The 14,982-nt window shown below is 35.8% G+C and overlaps 2 protein-coding genes across 5 annotated transcripts; one reads left to right on the forward strand and one right to left on the reverse strand.

The window, feature by feature from the left end:
- Positions 1–59: 59 nt before the first annotated feature.
- On the reverse strand, positions 60–2,294 carry LOC143207445 (peptidyl-tRNA hydrolase 2, mitochondrial). 3 transcript variants are annotated; one of them, XM_076420906.1, is made up of 5 exons: positions 1,790–2,291; positions 1,483–1,654; positions 1,227–1,412; positions 261–461; positions 60–198 (listed from the first exon to the last, which is right to left on the reverse strand). In XM_076420906.1, the coding sequence occupies exons 2-4, from the start codon at positions 1,645–1,647 to the stop codon at positions 279–281; spliced, it is 534 nt and encodes a 177-aa protein (XP_076277021.1). In that variant the 5' UTR covers positions 1,648–1,654; positions 1,790–2,291; the 3' UTR covers positions 60–198; positions 261–278. The 3 variants fall into 3 exon arrangements, with proteins under 3 accessions (XP_076277021.1, XP_076277022.1, XP_076277020.1); XM_076420907.1 differs by lacking the exon at positions 60–198 and having other exon boundaries at positions 248–461; positions 1,934–2,294; XM_076420905.1 differs by lacking the exon at positions 60–198 and having other exon boundaries at positions 248–461; positions 1,790–2,290.
- Positions 2,295–2,944: 650 nt separating this feature from the next.
- On the forward strand, positions 2,945–14,951 carry Sbf (SET domain binding factor). Of its 2 annotated transcripts, none has more exons than XM_076420894.1 (21): positions 2,945–3,625; positions 4,557–4,642; positions 4,707–4,994; positions 5,080–5,299; positions 5,381–5,622; positions 5,742–6,047; positions 6,135–6,312; positions 6,456–6,660; positions 6,748–8,349; positions 8,435–8,628; positions 9,096–9,500; positions 10,571–10,787; positions 10,888–11,089; positions 11,166–11,311; positions 11,780–12,625; positions 12,701–12,848; positions 12,930–13,075; positions 13,318–13,544; positions 13,619–13,825; positions 13,889–13,971; positions 14,044–14,951. In XM_076420894.1, exons 1-21 carry the CDS (start codon positions 3,526–3,528, stop codon positions 14,134–14,136), a joined length of 6,141 nt encoding a protein of 2,046 aa, XP_076277009.1. In that variant the 5' UTR covers positions 2,945–3,525; the 3' UTR covers positions 14,137–14,951. The 2 variants fall into 2 exon arrangements, with proteins under 2 accessions (XP_076277009.1, XP_076277010.1); XM_076420895.1 differs by having other exon boundaries at positions 2,946–3,625; positions 9,099–9,500.
- The last annotated feature ends 31 nt before the right edge of the window (positions 14,952–14,982 follow it).

Below are 14,982 nucleotides of genomic sequence, written 5' to 3' on the forward strand. Positions count from 1 at the left end.
CCCATGTGAAAAACGTTACTACCGAATGAAAGGTGTGCATTGCAAACAGAAAAAGAATCGAAAAATTTTAAAATATATTTCAACAAATTGTACTTTTCCATTTTTTATAAATATACCAACCGTTTTTTCAATATTATGGTCGTTTCTCTTAATAAAAATCAATGTGTTTCCATTGATATTGTATTTAGCGCAGTGAGGCTTAAAACGAGATTTAAAAAGATCACTATAAGAATATAAAACCCAAATATGAAGTAATATACCTTTATTTGGAATTTTTTTTAAAACAATTTTAAATGTCCAGTCACTTGATCTATCAATGGAGCCGGACCTGGACCAACTGCACATACAGTTCTACTTCCAGGTGCAATTTGTGTATGGCCAGCATCTTGTATCACATTTGCCAAAAGTCCCACAGATCTTGCTTGTTTTGCTATTTCTTTTAAAGCATCTTCACTATCAACCTACAAGTTTTTTAAATAATTTACTCATTTTATACAAACAATGCAATGTAAAGCATATTAATACTATCGCATTTGATAATTAAGTAATATATGTAAATACTAGAGATCGTGGTTTTGTACGGGTACTAAAAATACCCGTGTACCTATACATGGCACGTGAACCGTGTACAGTAAAGTCGCGATTTAGCTCTCTGAGGATCTCCACGATCACTGTCCCTTCGCCTACCCCTTCCTCTGGGGGGCATCCCCGCGAGGGTCCAAGAAGCTCGAGCTACATGCTGGGTTTACATGCTGTCCTTTTCTACATTCGGCATCCTTCGTACTTTCGGCGCGGTCGACGCAGTCATAAAAAAATAGTTTTTCAAGACTACACGATCTCTGTCTCTGCTCGGAATAGGCGATGGGAGCTAGATCGCGACTTTACTGTAGTAAGGATTTAAGGATCCGTTCGGACGGATTCGTTCGACGCGTTCGAGTCCGTGGAATTTATTGCTGTCTCGCTTGCGTCTTACTTCTAACATCAACAATTGAAAAGAATTCGATCGAAAAACATAAACGCATGAGTCACCGGACTCGAACTTGCCAAACGGATCCGTCCGAACAGATTCGTCTTCACAAATTTTTAGCACATTTCACGTGCCATGTGTACCCGTGAAACAGAAATACACGGGTATTAAAAATTGTACGGATCTCAATCCGGATTCGTTTACTACACGTGTACCCGTGTATTTAGATACATGGGAAATAGGGATCTCTGGTAAATACCTTAACAGTAATCTTTGCCTGCCCAGATTCTTCCCAAGCTTGTAAAATTTTTGGATGTTTTAGAGCTGCCTTATATGCAGCAACGGCAGCGTGAGCACATTGTGCCGCAACTTTACCTTTTCCCATTTTTAAATCAGTTCTAACTACTAAGATAAGTTTATAACTATCATACTCATCAGTGAACACCTATTCAAAAGAAAAGATAGTGCTATATATTTATTAACTAATCTTTTCATTTTATTCTAATATTCTTTACCACATCGTTTGAAGATTCATTTGCCTCTTCAGATTCTTTTAATCTTCTGCTTGTTGTTGCCATTGTTCTATATATATAGTAACCTATTATTGCCGCAACAGTAAATCCTACTGCATCCAAATTTCCGAGTACCATTTCGGAAATATTTAGCTTGTCGGAATTCATTATATTTCTGTAAAAAACATAAACATTTTTATTCATGATTATGTATCTATTTACTACAAATACGAATTCCCACTTTTAAGGGTACCTACTTTTACAACATTTCATTACTTATAGAAAAACTGAAAATGAGGAGTATACTTACATTAGAATAATTTTTAAAAAATTGACTACTCTTTATTGTGCAATAGCTCTTCTTTTTTATGTAAATAAACTCAATTTATATCACGTGCTGATTATTAACCAGGTTAGATATCACTACATACAAGACGTGTATTCGTGTATTTACCTGCGTGTACCACACAGTTATGTGATTTGCTTACATCTGCTTATGGCTTATATGTATAATATTCAGAGAGTTCATTCACGTAAATCATTCATGTTTTATACATGCTGTTTCAAGAAGAGTATAGGAAAAAGAAAGGGATGATTCTTGAGGTAATTCTAAGCAACTTTTTCTTTTGCCAATTCGCGCCGAAACGCTTTGTTTTCGAATTATATTAATGAAAAACACGAATCAATCAGAGCGCGGCTACAGTGAACGAATTCCGGCTCGGCCAACGACAGCCAACGACAACGACAACGCCGGGACCTGCCGGGACCTGTCGCCTGTCGCTGAACCCAAATTCACGTGTTCGGGGCATCAGGAAAAGGGGGGCTCTGTACAGAAATTTTCATATTTTACATAGTAATAACATTTATTGCTAATGTGCATATGTGTGTGAATGGAAAGATCGAACGAGTAGTGGAAAAATGAAGCAAGCAAAACTAACACTTTTTAGTGCAATTATCGGAAATGCCTAAGAAATTTAATATTTAATGCGTATAAGGGGCCTCAAAATCTTTGAAGTACTTAGGGCCTCTAAGGGTCTTAATCCGGCACTGATGGACCTCATTTATATAATATATATATATATATAAAAGTGTTGCTTGAAAGAAATAAAAGTTTGTCAACAGTGGAGTTTCCGAAGATTATTATAAAATCATATCTAGAATGAAATAGTCCAATAAAAGGATCGCTACATATAAATGCGCGCTAAGTGCACACTGGTTGACACTGGTGCACACTGCATATATATTGTATGTATATGTAGCATAAACAAGCAATAGTATTAAAAATTATATGTATACTTACCTATATATGTGTATGTATACATTGGCACATGTGAATATATGTGAATATATATGTGAATCGTTACAGTGCCTGACAGTGCATATGTTATGCAATGGGTTCGCTATGAACTGCTATGAACCGTATGAACGGACTATAAAGCTGCATGGGAACAGCATCTATAATAATGCGTATGTTTTCAGATTTAGAGTAGTCTCAGTGACCCAAGCAGAAGACTAAAAAAACGTAAAATTAAATGCGAATTATAGCGCGTTCTTTTCCTCGTTTGTATATCCGTGGCGCGTTTTCGTTCGTACGCGGTTCAACAAACACCCAATGTGGCGCTTGAGTTTGGAAGGTTATGGATTAAAGCTTCGGGGTGTGGCATCATATTGTGATTTATCAAATAAATGGAATATCGCGCATTTCTAATACGGGGTGACTTCGTTTTCTGAGCGTAACTAATGCGAGAGGTTACCATTGGACAGCGTGTGAGGTGTCTTTGGATTTTTCAACCATCTTCCGCAAAAATTCTTCTTTAGAGGATACAACATTTTTTAAATGTATTTACAACGGCATCGCACTTTTGGCGCCTTGTTCTGAAGTTTGTTCGCATCCGAACGAAGGAACAGAGATCTGAAAATGCTTATGATATATATCCATTAATTTGCATATTGATGAGTGTTTACGTGAAACGTTGACACAAGGTAGTTGATCGTTGCTTGATAGGATACGGTCCATGAAATCACGTGTATTAAAATCTACGTGGGATGTTGGGCGCTATCACCCCCACGCAATCCCACGAGTACACCGAAATGTCCCGGTTAGCCGACTACTTTGTTGTGGTCGGCTACGACCACGAAAAAGAGAGTAAGCACTGTTTATCACAACAGTTCAAAATTACATTAGCGCTATTAACGCACGTTTATAAACGCTTAATGGTACGTGACAGTAATTCCACACTGTGGATCTTTATGCAAAATAAAAATTGCATGCATCAATTACAAGAAATTACTTTCCTTCTTTAATAACTTCAAAATGCTAAGAACAATACATTGCTACTTTTAAGTTATTTCAATCTTTGTATACCTTCAAACTGTACCTATCAATTTTTGCCTGTATGTATAAAATCCACAGTCTATGTATAACATTCCTTAAGTTTTGTCTTAAGTAAATATACAATAACTCTGTGGTCCTTTAACTCTTTGCACTCCTTTGTCAAGTATGAGTCGACATCGGAGAAAGGAAAATGTAAATGAAACGTGTTTTTATATGTATTTGGTTCTTCCTTTATATTTTAGTTAAAAACAAATATAAGTTCCACAAATATAAATTACAACAAAGTTTGAGAGCTATATTTAATATAATTAGTAAACAAAATTGTTTAAAATAAGTAGGAGTCAAGAAACTGTCCTCTGAAGTAAATTTCAAATGAAATACTTAAAATAGTAGAGAGTTGTTGGCAACAAAATTGAAGAATAATTCAGAGTGCAAAGAGAGAGTTAAAAGGAAATATTAATGTTTATTTTACCAATCTTTGAGTGGTGACTCAGAGTCACCACTAAAAATTACTGTACCATTATGCAAAATATTGTTTAGATTATTAAATATGTTGGGATCTAATCAATTACTAAACATTTAAATATTATATGAGGTATTATATTAATTTCATATTTCACATATTTCATTTTCGAGGTAACATAGCTCCAAGTGCAAAGGATTAAGAATATTAGATAGGATATATATGTTATTAAGAACAGTATTCTAAATTATATATATATATTCGTTTGTCTTACCATAGGAGGAGGCATAAGTAATGGAATTATTCTACAAAGATTTCCAGAAAAGGATTGGCAAGATACACCGTTTATTGAAGGAATAGAATGGGTAAGGTATCGCTGCATCTTCAAAGTAATACCCGTTTTATATTTAATTTTGTATTTATTTATAGTTTTGTCAACCGCAAGGATGGGCTTTATCTACAGAAAGACAGGAACCACGTTTTTTTGTGTCTATTTTAACTGATATTGATGCAAATCGTCATTACTGTGCTTGCATGTGTTTCAATGAGACAGTGTCGATTGTGCCAAGTAAACCTGTAGATGAAGAAGAAGATCCTGTAGATGGTGATAGTCGTTCATTGATTAGAACAATACCTACAATTGCACATCACAGCATTATGTACGCACCCAAATGTCTGGTGCTGGTTTCCAGACTCGATTACATTGAAACTTTTAGAGTATGTCGACGTTTATATATGTATATTAAGCATTCATATATTTTTTTATGCAACGAATATGTATAGTTTCATATTTTTATTTCAGAATTGTCTTGGTATTATATACACTGTATATGTAGAAAACCATGGTATACCGTTAGAAACTTTGGTAGGAAATATATTAGGTTGTATACAAGTACCACCTGCTGGTGGACCACAAGTACGATTCAGCATTGGCGCAGGTGATCGTCAAGCGCTTCAACCTCCGATTAGTCCTTCTCTTCCATTAACTCATACTAGTGTAAATCTTTTATTTCAACAGTTAGGTAAGAATTAGACAGCTTTGATACAGAAATATTGTTATTACGATTTTACATTTATCCATGTGTGCTTTTATACTGTACCAGGTATTCGTAATGTATTAGTATTATTTTGTGCTGTTATGACGGAACATAAAATACTTTTCCATTCTGCGAGTTATTCACGATTGACCGAAGGATGTCGTGCTCTCACTGCACTAATGTATCCGTTTAGATACACACATGTCTACATTCCTCTTTTGCCAGCAGCTTTGGTCGAAGTGCTGAGCACACCTACTCCTTTCATTATGGGCGTACACAGCTCGTTAAAATATGAAGTTGCAGAACTTGTAAGATATGATTGTAACTATGACACAGGCTGGTTCACCAGATATTACCATTCACCAGATATTATTATTATTCGTAGTGAAGAATCTTATATTCTCACAATCGTTATCTTCTCTTATAGATGGATGTAATAGTTGCTGATCTAGACGGAGGTTCTATCATGGTTCCAGACGGTGTTTCACTTCCATTACTCCCAGAACCACTTCTTTCGCAAACACAGGATGCATTATCCTTAGTACTGCAGCCAGAATTACTTTGTGCAGATTATGCCTTTCCACCACTTGCAACGAGAGCTCCTCATTCCCCTATGTTAGACAAAGAAATAAGAGCAGTTTTTATGAGAACATTTGCTCAATTGTTACAAGGCTATCGTAGCTGTCTAACGCTAATAAGGATTCATCCTAAGCCCGTTATAACATTTCACAAGGTTTTTATTACTGTTTTTTCTCTTTCTTTAACTATACACGAAGAGTAAACTTTAATCAAAATTGTGTTTTTTTTCTCATATTTCTAGGCAGCTTTCTTAGGGGAACGAGGCTTGACAGATTGTGATTTTACGACGAGAGTTTTGGATTGTATGTTTTTTACTTCCTTTATCGCAGAAAGGGGACCACCATGGAGAGCTTGCGACGTGTGGGATGAATTGTACAGCAATTTGAGTGACCAATTGAAACAGGAAGCACAAGACCATAGTAAGTAGAAATAACACAACATAATAAGCAATAATAACCAATGAAAATGATATTTATGTTAGATATCATGGTCTTGCTGTGTATATCTAATATTATATAAAGGGTTGTATAAATGATTTTTTCAATGTATGTTGTTATACTAGGACTTATTTTAACGCATATTCAAGAATTAGCACAACAATTGTACACAAATGAAAATCCAAATCCTCAGCCATACGTACAAAAGATTTTGAAACCACCTGAAGGAGCATTCGCTAGAATACATCAGCCACTTTTGCCACGCATCAATCCAGAGCAAGTTCAAGCAATTATAGACGAAGGTCTTGCCAAAAATAATCTCAGAGTTAGGTTTGTATTTGTATCACGCATTGCTGCAACATGTCCTGTTACTTCAAACATTTCATATTGTATAATTTGAATTCTGTTTGTAAATAGATTATCATCATTGAGGCCGTCGCAACCTCGTATTGTACCTATGGGTCCACATATCTCATTTGTTCATGACACTAGACATTTGGTCAGCAATTCCGCACGTAGACTCGAAGTTCTTCGCAACTGTATAAATTGTATATTTGAAAATAAAATATCGGATGCTCGGAAAACTTTTCCTGCTGTATTAAGGACGCTGAAGAGTAAAGCTGCTCGGCTGGCGCTTTGCATGGAGTTGTCGCAACACGTTGTTGGGAACAAAGCAATGTTAGAACACCAACAATTTGATCTTGTAGTCCGTTTGATGAATTGTGCATTGCAAGACGATTCGTCAATGGATGAACATGGAGTTGCTGCTGCGCTTCTTCCACTTGCAACAGCATTTTGTAGGAAACTTTGCACAGGAGTAATTCAATTTGCTTATACATGCATTCAGGAACATCCTGTATGGCAAAACCAGCAATTTTGGGAAGACGCATTTTATTTGGACGTCCAAAAAGATATTAAACGATTATATCTCCCAGGAGAGAACTCTCCGCCACGGCTGATCAGTGATGGTATTTTGAGTCCAATAAGCCCGCGGGATGGAAAAGAATTTCCCTTTCGTGATCGCTACTCAATTTATCAAATTCAAGAACCGTCAGCTCTTGAAATAGCTGCTGAACAAATGAGGATTTGGCCAACGATTGATACGGAGAAACAAAGGGAGCTTATAGCAAGCGAAGAAAGTACTATGTACAGCCAAGCAATTCATTACGCAAATAGAATGGTGTATTTATTAGTTCCATTAGACATAGGAGCGAAGACTCATCGGCAAGATAACATTTATGACGATGAAAGAGCAAGTAATAGTATCACGAATAGCGTGGCAAGCGACAGTGGCGATGCAGAGTCTGGTTTCGAGGAAACTGATCCTGGAGAAACTGGTTGTGCCGTTATTCGAATGGTTTCACGATTTGTGGATCGTGTTTGCACAGAAGGAGGTGTAAGTGCCGAACACGTCAGATGTCTACATCAAATGGTTCCTGGCGTTGTTCATATGCACATCGAGACTCTTGAAGCTGTACATAGAGAAAGTAAAAGGTTGCCTCCGATACAAAAGCCGAAAATCTTGACACCTAACATGCTGCCTGGTGAAGAAGTTATCATGGATGGTTTACGTGTTTACCTTCTACCAGATGGGAGAGAAGAAAGCCCAGCAGGATTACCAAAGATACCACCACTCTTGCCAGCGGAAGGAGCTATATTCCTCACTAATTACAGAATTGTATTCAAAGGAATACCTTGTGATCCATTTGCCTGCGAACAATTAGTAGTTCGCGCATTTCCTGTAACATCCTTGACGAAGGAAAAACGAGTCGCCGTACAGCACTTGGCACACTTGGACCAGTGTTTGCAAGAAGGCCTTCAATTACGGTCTTGTACTTTTCAGTTAATAAAATTAGCATTCGACGAAGAAGTTACACCCGAGAATATTGAAACTTTAAGAAAGCTAGTTCATAAAGCTCGATATCCACCACATATTTTTCATCATTTTGCTTTCTACGGACAAGTATTAGTGACGCCAACTGCACATCATAAAGGAAAAGAAAAGAACGCCACTCTCAAGTATGTCAGCTTTTATTACAGTATGTTCTTATTACTCTACCCTACCATCTACCTACTACAATATGATTACTGTCTTTCTTTTCAGAGGATTTGCCAAGAAAACTCTTCTGAAAACTGCGCGCAAGGCCGGTTTTAAACCGAAACAGTCGTCGAAAAGACAAAAGTACGTCCTGCCAAATATGAATATGATTACTAGCAACAAATTTATGACATCACCTGGTCGAATGAGTTTACCAGTAACAGATAATAATGATTTAAGTCATGACGATGATCTCAGTGGTGAGTTCGAAATGAGAATTAGGTAAAGTTGCGATGATGTGGGTCCCCATCGATTTCGATGACCTTGAAATATGTTATAAAACTCGACATTTCAAATAAGTTTCTCTATATCGTATATGGTTATATGTATAAGTTTCTATATCGTATATGGTAAGAAACTTTACTTGTATATGCCGGGTTAGATTTGATCCCCAGACCTAACGCAAACCTAAACCTGCTTACGATGTTTCTAACGCATGAAGCGGTATCCGCTATTAAGACACTCATATGAGTTTACAAGTGAAGTTTTTTGCAAATATCTCGTAAATTAAAGCCGACCGCTAAAAACTCTAACGAGAAATATCTTGATAACATATCTAAAGCTCGTTGAAATCGGAGAGGACCCACATCATTGGCAACTTTACCGAGAATTATATCGATAGAATATTTTTCATTTCAAAGAATATTTATACATTCAATTTTCATAGTAGATGACTTTGAAATTCCGGGCATCGTAGCTCAACCACAACCACCAACTGACGCAAAAACCTTAGAGCGATTATCTGAACGCAGTTACGTAAGGGATTGGTATCGTTTGGGATTATATTCAAACGGTCCACATAGCAATCGTAGGAACGAACCGTTTCGGTTATCTTCGGTGAATTGTGCCTATATGATTTGTAGAAGCTATCCCGCACTCCTTATAGTACCTTCATCGGTATCGGATGAAAGTATACGGAGATTTTGTCGACTTTATAGACACAATAGAATACCAGTTGTCACCTGGAGACATCCCAGAACAAAAGCGCTTCTTGTCAGAGGTGCGGGTTACCATGGAAAGGGTGTTATAGGCATGTTGAAAGCTCATCCAGCATCCGCTGCTAACTTAAAAGGTAAATAATGTTAATAACAAAAATCTTTACAGATTGTTTATTAAAACACGGGTCTGGCCAGGGATACTATTTTTTGACTTTTGCCGAACGTAGAAAAGGACAGCGAAGCTTGAGGGCTTAGTCATCCAGAAGTATAAACATAACTAATCCAATCACAAAACTACTTCTTTTTTCATTATTTTTCTACGGGACTTTGACCAACATATTTGTGGCATTTTTCTCAAGAAAATGATACCAAATATGATATGATTCCGATGATATTTACTTGTGTAATGAATGATGAAAGTTTTAAACGCAAAGAAGGACAGCGTATGGGAAACGTTCAAAGGCTTTCCCATACGCCATACGCTATTCTTCCTTGCGTCCGAAACTTTCATCGTTCATTACACAAGTAAATATTATCGGAATTATATCATATTTGGCATTATTTTCATCAGAAAAATGCTACGAATATGTTGGTGAAAGTCCCATAGAAAAATAAGGAAGTTTTTTCGGCGACCGAGGCCTCTCGAGCTTCAGGACCTCTCACAGGATATACCTAATGTGACCATTTATTTTTTCCCTCAAAACGGGACATCTATTAATTTTTAGGTAATAGTATTCAAGAAAACGCATATTTCTTCATAGTTTCCATTTATTAATGAAAAAAACAGGAATGAACACGTGAAAATAAATAATTTATGTGGTCTTATAATTTTCTGAAGAACAAACACTTAAGTGTATGTACTCGCAACCGAGCGAGCGAACTAGCAGACTTCTGTCGACTTACAATGTGCGAGGCTTATTGGCATGCCCTAGGCTAGAGTAGACACTACCGTCGGATGATTTTTAGATTTTTCGCGTCCTTTTTTGAAATTGTGTTATCGTGGGTTGCTCTCTTTCTAAAAACGGGACATTTCGGCGTCCCGAAGATGTACTTGGGGACAACGGGACACACTACCTAAAAACGGGACGTACGGTCACATTAGCTATACCCCGCGATAGTGGGGATAGTTACGGGACAATTGTAGGCCAGACACTTGGGACATTTATAGATGAAACACTACTTAAATATTTGTTTATGTTGACAGCAACATCTTCAGAAACAACGTCATCCCTAGAACAGGAGAAATACATAATGGCGCTTGTAGCTGCGACTCCATTATCTGCCTTGCGACAAGGTTCTGCCTGGGGAATGTCTGATAGTTCACTCAGTATTGATTCCTTATTGCTAGCAGCTGAAGATCGTAACGCTACTCCTGAGCAATCCCGACGGAATCCATTTAATAAAGCCATTGGAACATTAAGGTATATGTTTGGTTATACATATACAAGTATACTCGTATGTGAAAAAGGATATATTATAATTATAATTACTTAAGTAATATGTGTCTTGTACGCTTTGTAGTTCATCAGGTGGTAAAGGTCCTAAAAATTTCGGTCGTTGGGGCTCGTTAAAAGATAAGAGACATAATTCTCAGGCTTCTTTGACATCAGTTCATCAGCGTGGAACTGTAAGACATTCTGCAGATTCGGATAGTGGTACAGAATGTGTTCATACATTCCAACGGGCTGTATTATATATTCTTGGTGAAAAAGCGCATATGAAAGTGAGATTTTCTATTTTAAAATAGCATAATTTCACATAACCAGCTTTTTATTAATTAAATTTGTGTAATATTCAAGGGTGTTAAAGCCGAATCAGCGCCGAAAACCGATTTTATTCCAGTTGAATACTACGATGCAAGACATACTAAAGCCGCCTTTAAAAAACTCATGCGGGCTTGTATTCCTAGCTCTCCAAATGTAGAGCCTGACCAAAGTTTTTATAAGTATGCATATTTCGAAGAGGAATAATTAGACTGCGGATTTTTAGAAGCCAAATAGAAATTCGATTCTTTCTTTAATAATTTTAATAAAATAGAAGTAATACATTGACATTCATAATTTCTTTTAATATTTTTACCGTTATGAATTTCGACCACTCGTTTTTGTAATAAATCCATATAATCTACAGTCTAATAAATAGACTGCGAATGTTTATGCAATTTTCAATTTTTGAATAAAATAGGATAAAATAGAATCGTATTTCCAGTGGTTGTAACCTCTGCAGATCTGAAATAAATCAAAATTGTACTAAATTCTGTCGAATATTATATGCTAATCTTTTTTGAAAATTTTCAGAAGCCACAAATGCATAAAGATCCGCAGTCTACTGATAATAATATTCAATTTTCAATTTATGTACATTGCAATTGAAGGTATTGAAGTAAATAATTTATATAAATTCTTGATTTTAGGTTGATTGAAAGTTCAGAATGGTTGCAGCAACTTCAAAATTTAATGCAGTTGTCTGGTGCCGTTATTGATTTGATGGATGTACAAGGCTCATCGGTGGCCGTTTGTTTAGAACAGGGTTGGGATACCACAACAACAGTTTGTTCTGTTGCTCAAGTGTGTCTTGATCCACATTACAGAACTATCGATGGATTTCGAACCCTGATTGAGAAAGAATGGCTTGGATTTGGACACAGATTCGGGCATAGAAGTAACCTTGCGGCGAATTCGCAAACTACTAATTTTACGCCTACTTTCCTACAGTTTCTTGACATAGTGCATCAAATCCAAAAACAGTTTCCATTAGCATTTGAATTCAATCAGTATTATTTGAAGTTTTTGGCATACCATTCGGTTTCATGTCGTTTCCGTACATTTTTGTTGGACTGTGAATTTGATAGAGTAGAATGTGGTATCACTGCCGTGGAAGATAAAAGAGGGTCGCTGACAAGTCATCATAAGGGAGTGGATACCGGAAGTGACGATGAAACCATTTATCCAGGCGGAAGATTAGCAGGGACAAATACAGGATGTAATCTTGGTCAAAGTATATTTGATTACATTGAGAAACAACATGCAAGATGTCCGTTGTTTTATAATTTTATGTATACGCCTAATACGGAACACACGGTATTAAGACCTGTGTCTCATTTGCCGAGTCTTGATATTTGGCAGTATTATATAGAAGAAGAATTAGCTCATGGGCCTGCGTACGACTTAGAAGTGCTGCAACAAGATTCACAGCAAGAAGAAGAAGCAGAAGCTGCTGATGGCGTTGTTAAAAGTAATCGCAAAGTGATTACACAAGGGTAAGTTAAAATGTATTTCACTTTGTTCATTAGTAATGAATCATTACTATGCTAACATTAATGGGGTTATTTCAGTTATGACGGTACAAGCACCATGATACCCGATCAATTTTCCTATCTCTTAGAAGAAATTCATAAACTAGAAACAGAGTTAGGTCACTTACCACAAAAATGGAAAGTTCTTTGGGATAAGCTTGAACTGCCAAACACAGATTCTCTTGCGGTTAGTAAGATGTGCTTGTTCAATTATTCGAATAACATGAATTTATAATGAAATATTTCTTTTTTTTTGTTTTAAATATAGCGTCACGCATCGTTTAGCACTACACTGGTCAGATATCATGGTCGATTGATTCACAAGCGTTCTACATTGGAATTACTTCTCCGAGGCAAACTCGCAAGCGGAAATAATTCCGGAAATGATGGTTCTGTTTACGCACACCCTCATAGGTAAATTTTCAGAGTCGGTTTTCTTATTAACCCCTTTGCACTCGGAGCAATTTTAATGTATCCTAATACCTCATACAATACCTAAATGTTTAGTAATTGATTAGGTACCAACATATTTAATAACGTAAACAATATTTTGAATAATGGTACAGCAACTTTTAGTAGCGCCTCAGAGTTACCATTCGAGTGCTAAGGGTTAACAGAATATACAATAAAATGATTACAATATTATATTTCTGTAGATTCGAAAGATTAGATTCAGCAACACCAACTCATTGCGATGCTTGCTCTGGTGTTTTATGGGGACCTGTGAAAGCCGGTTTGCGATGTGTAGACTGCGGTCATGTATGTCATGACAAGTGCGCTGATGCAGTTCCAAAAAATTGCACAAAATATAAAACAGTGACTGACAATTTACAAACACACACACTTACAAGAAGCGGCGGTGATAACGGAAGCGTAAACTCAAGTATGAATTTTACATTACTATATTCTTTTTTAAATTTCGTGAAACAATTACTGTAAGAAATAAATAACTCGTAGGTGTAGCAACGATACAAACTTCCTCACAACAATATTATGAGCAATTCTCTAGTAACGTTGCAGAAAATAGAACGCATGAAGGATATCTTTATAAGCGAGGTGCTTTGCTTAAAGGCTGGAAACAAAGATGGTTCGTACTAGATTCTATAAAGCACCAGTTAAGATATTACGATGCAATGGAAGATTCTCATTGTAAAGGATACATAGGTATGTAACAAATATAAAAGATGCATAATAGATAAGTAAAAAATAATGTTATTTATTTTACAGATCTAGCTGAAGTAGTGTCCGTAACCCCAGCTGCGCCAATGCCAGGACCACCAAAGAAAACTGACGATAAATCATTCTTTGATGTAAACATAATTAATTTCTATATTGTTTATTAATTTATAAAGATTGATCTTAATCAGTTATTTGATTTGCAGCTTCGTACAAACAGACGGACATATAACTTTTGTGCTGGTGATGCAGCAACTGCGCAAGAATGGATCGAAAAAGTTCAAGCATGCTTACAATAGCTTGATTATATCTCTAATTTAAAAAATGTGCAAGTGACTGATAGATTAAAACAGATTTTAATTTTGTTACATACTATTGTATAGTCTAATAGTACGTATCATAGACTGCAATAATTTTTGCCTTAAATATTTTGAAAACCAACAGTCGTTGAACTGAGAACAGTATCATAAATTAAATGTGATGTACTCATATCTTTGACATAGCATTATTATATAAATGTATATTGTAATTATATAATTATGTTAAATTCGTATTATTTCAGCTGGAAGATGAAAGATCGCTACGTACTCAAGTAAATGTTAAAATTCTTTTTTATTTTGTTTAATTCGTTTTTAATTTTAAATTGTGAGTAAAATGTGTTGAAATGTTGAATGGATAATCTGCGATTTATTATGATATTGTCATTTTAGTATAGTTACTGTTTTAGTCAACTAAGTGTCGCGATCTCGCTTGTTACGAATATGAAGCGTGATCAAAAACGGAGTATGTTTTCTCGTCGAATAATCGTCGTGTAATATTTGTTCGATGATTCTGCTACGCTTATCAGTAAAACTGACATTAAAAGAAATCTTGTATATTGTTAATTATTATTCGTTAAAATTACTCGTATGTTTGTAGAATTTTAATTTTTTTTGCAAAATATGTTATTATTAATTTCTTATATGTGTTAAGTAAACTTTTTTCAGCGGAAACAAATTACATAACAAATATTTTGAACAAATTATACTCTATCACAGTTTATTTGATACTTTGTTAATATCACTACAAAAATTAAACAATACAAATAAAGCTAAACATTTTTTAATAATACAAACTACATATTTCTTTATACTTCTTTGTATTTA

The sequence above is a fragment of the Lasioglossum baleicum genome, chromosome 3 (assembly GCF_051020765.1).
Source record: "Lasioglossum baleicum chromosome 3, iyLasBale1, whole genome shotgun sequence".
NCBI classification, from domain to species: Eukaryota; Metazoa; Arthropoda; class Insecta; order Hymenoptera; family Halictidae; genus Lasioglossum; species Lasioglossum baleicum.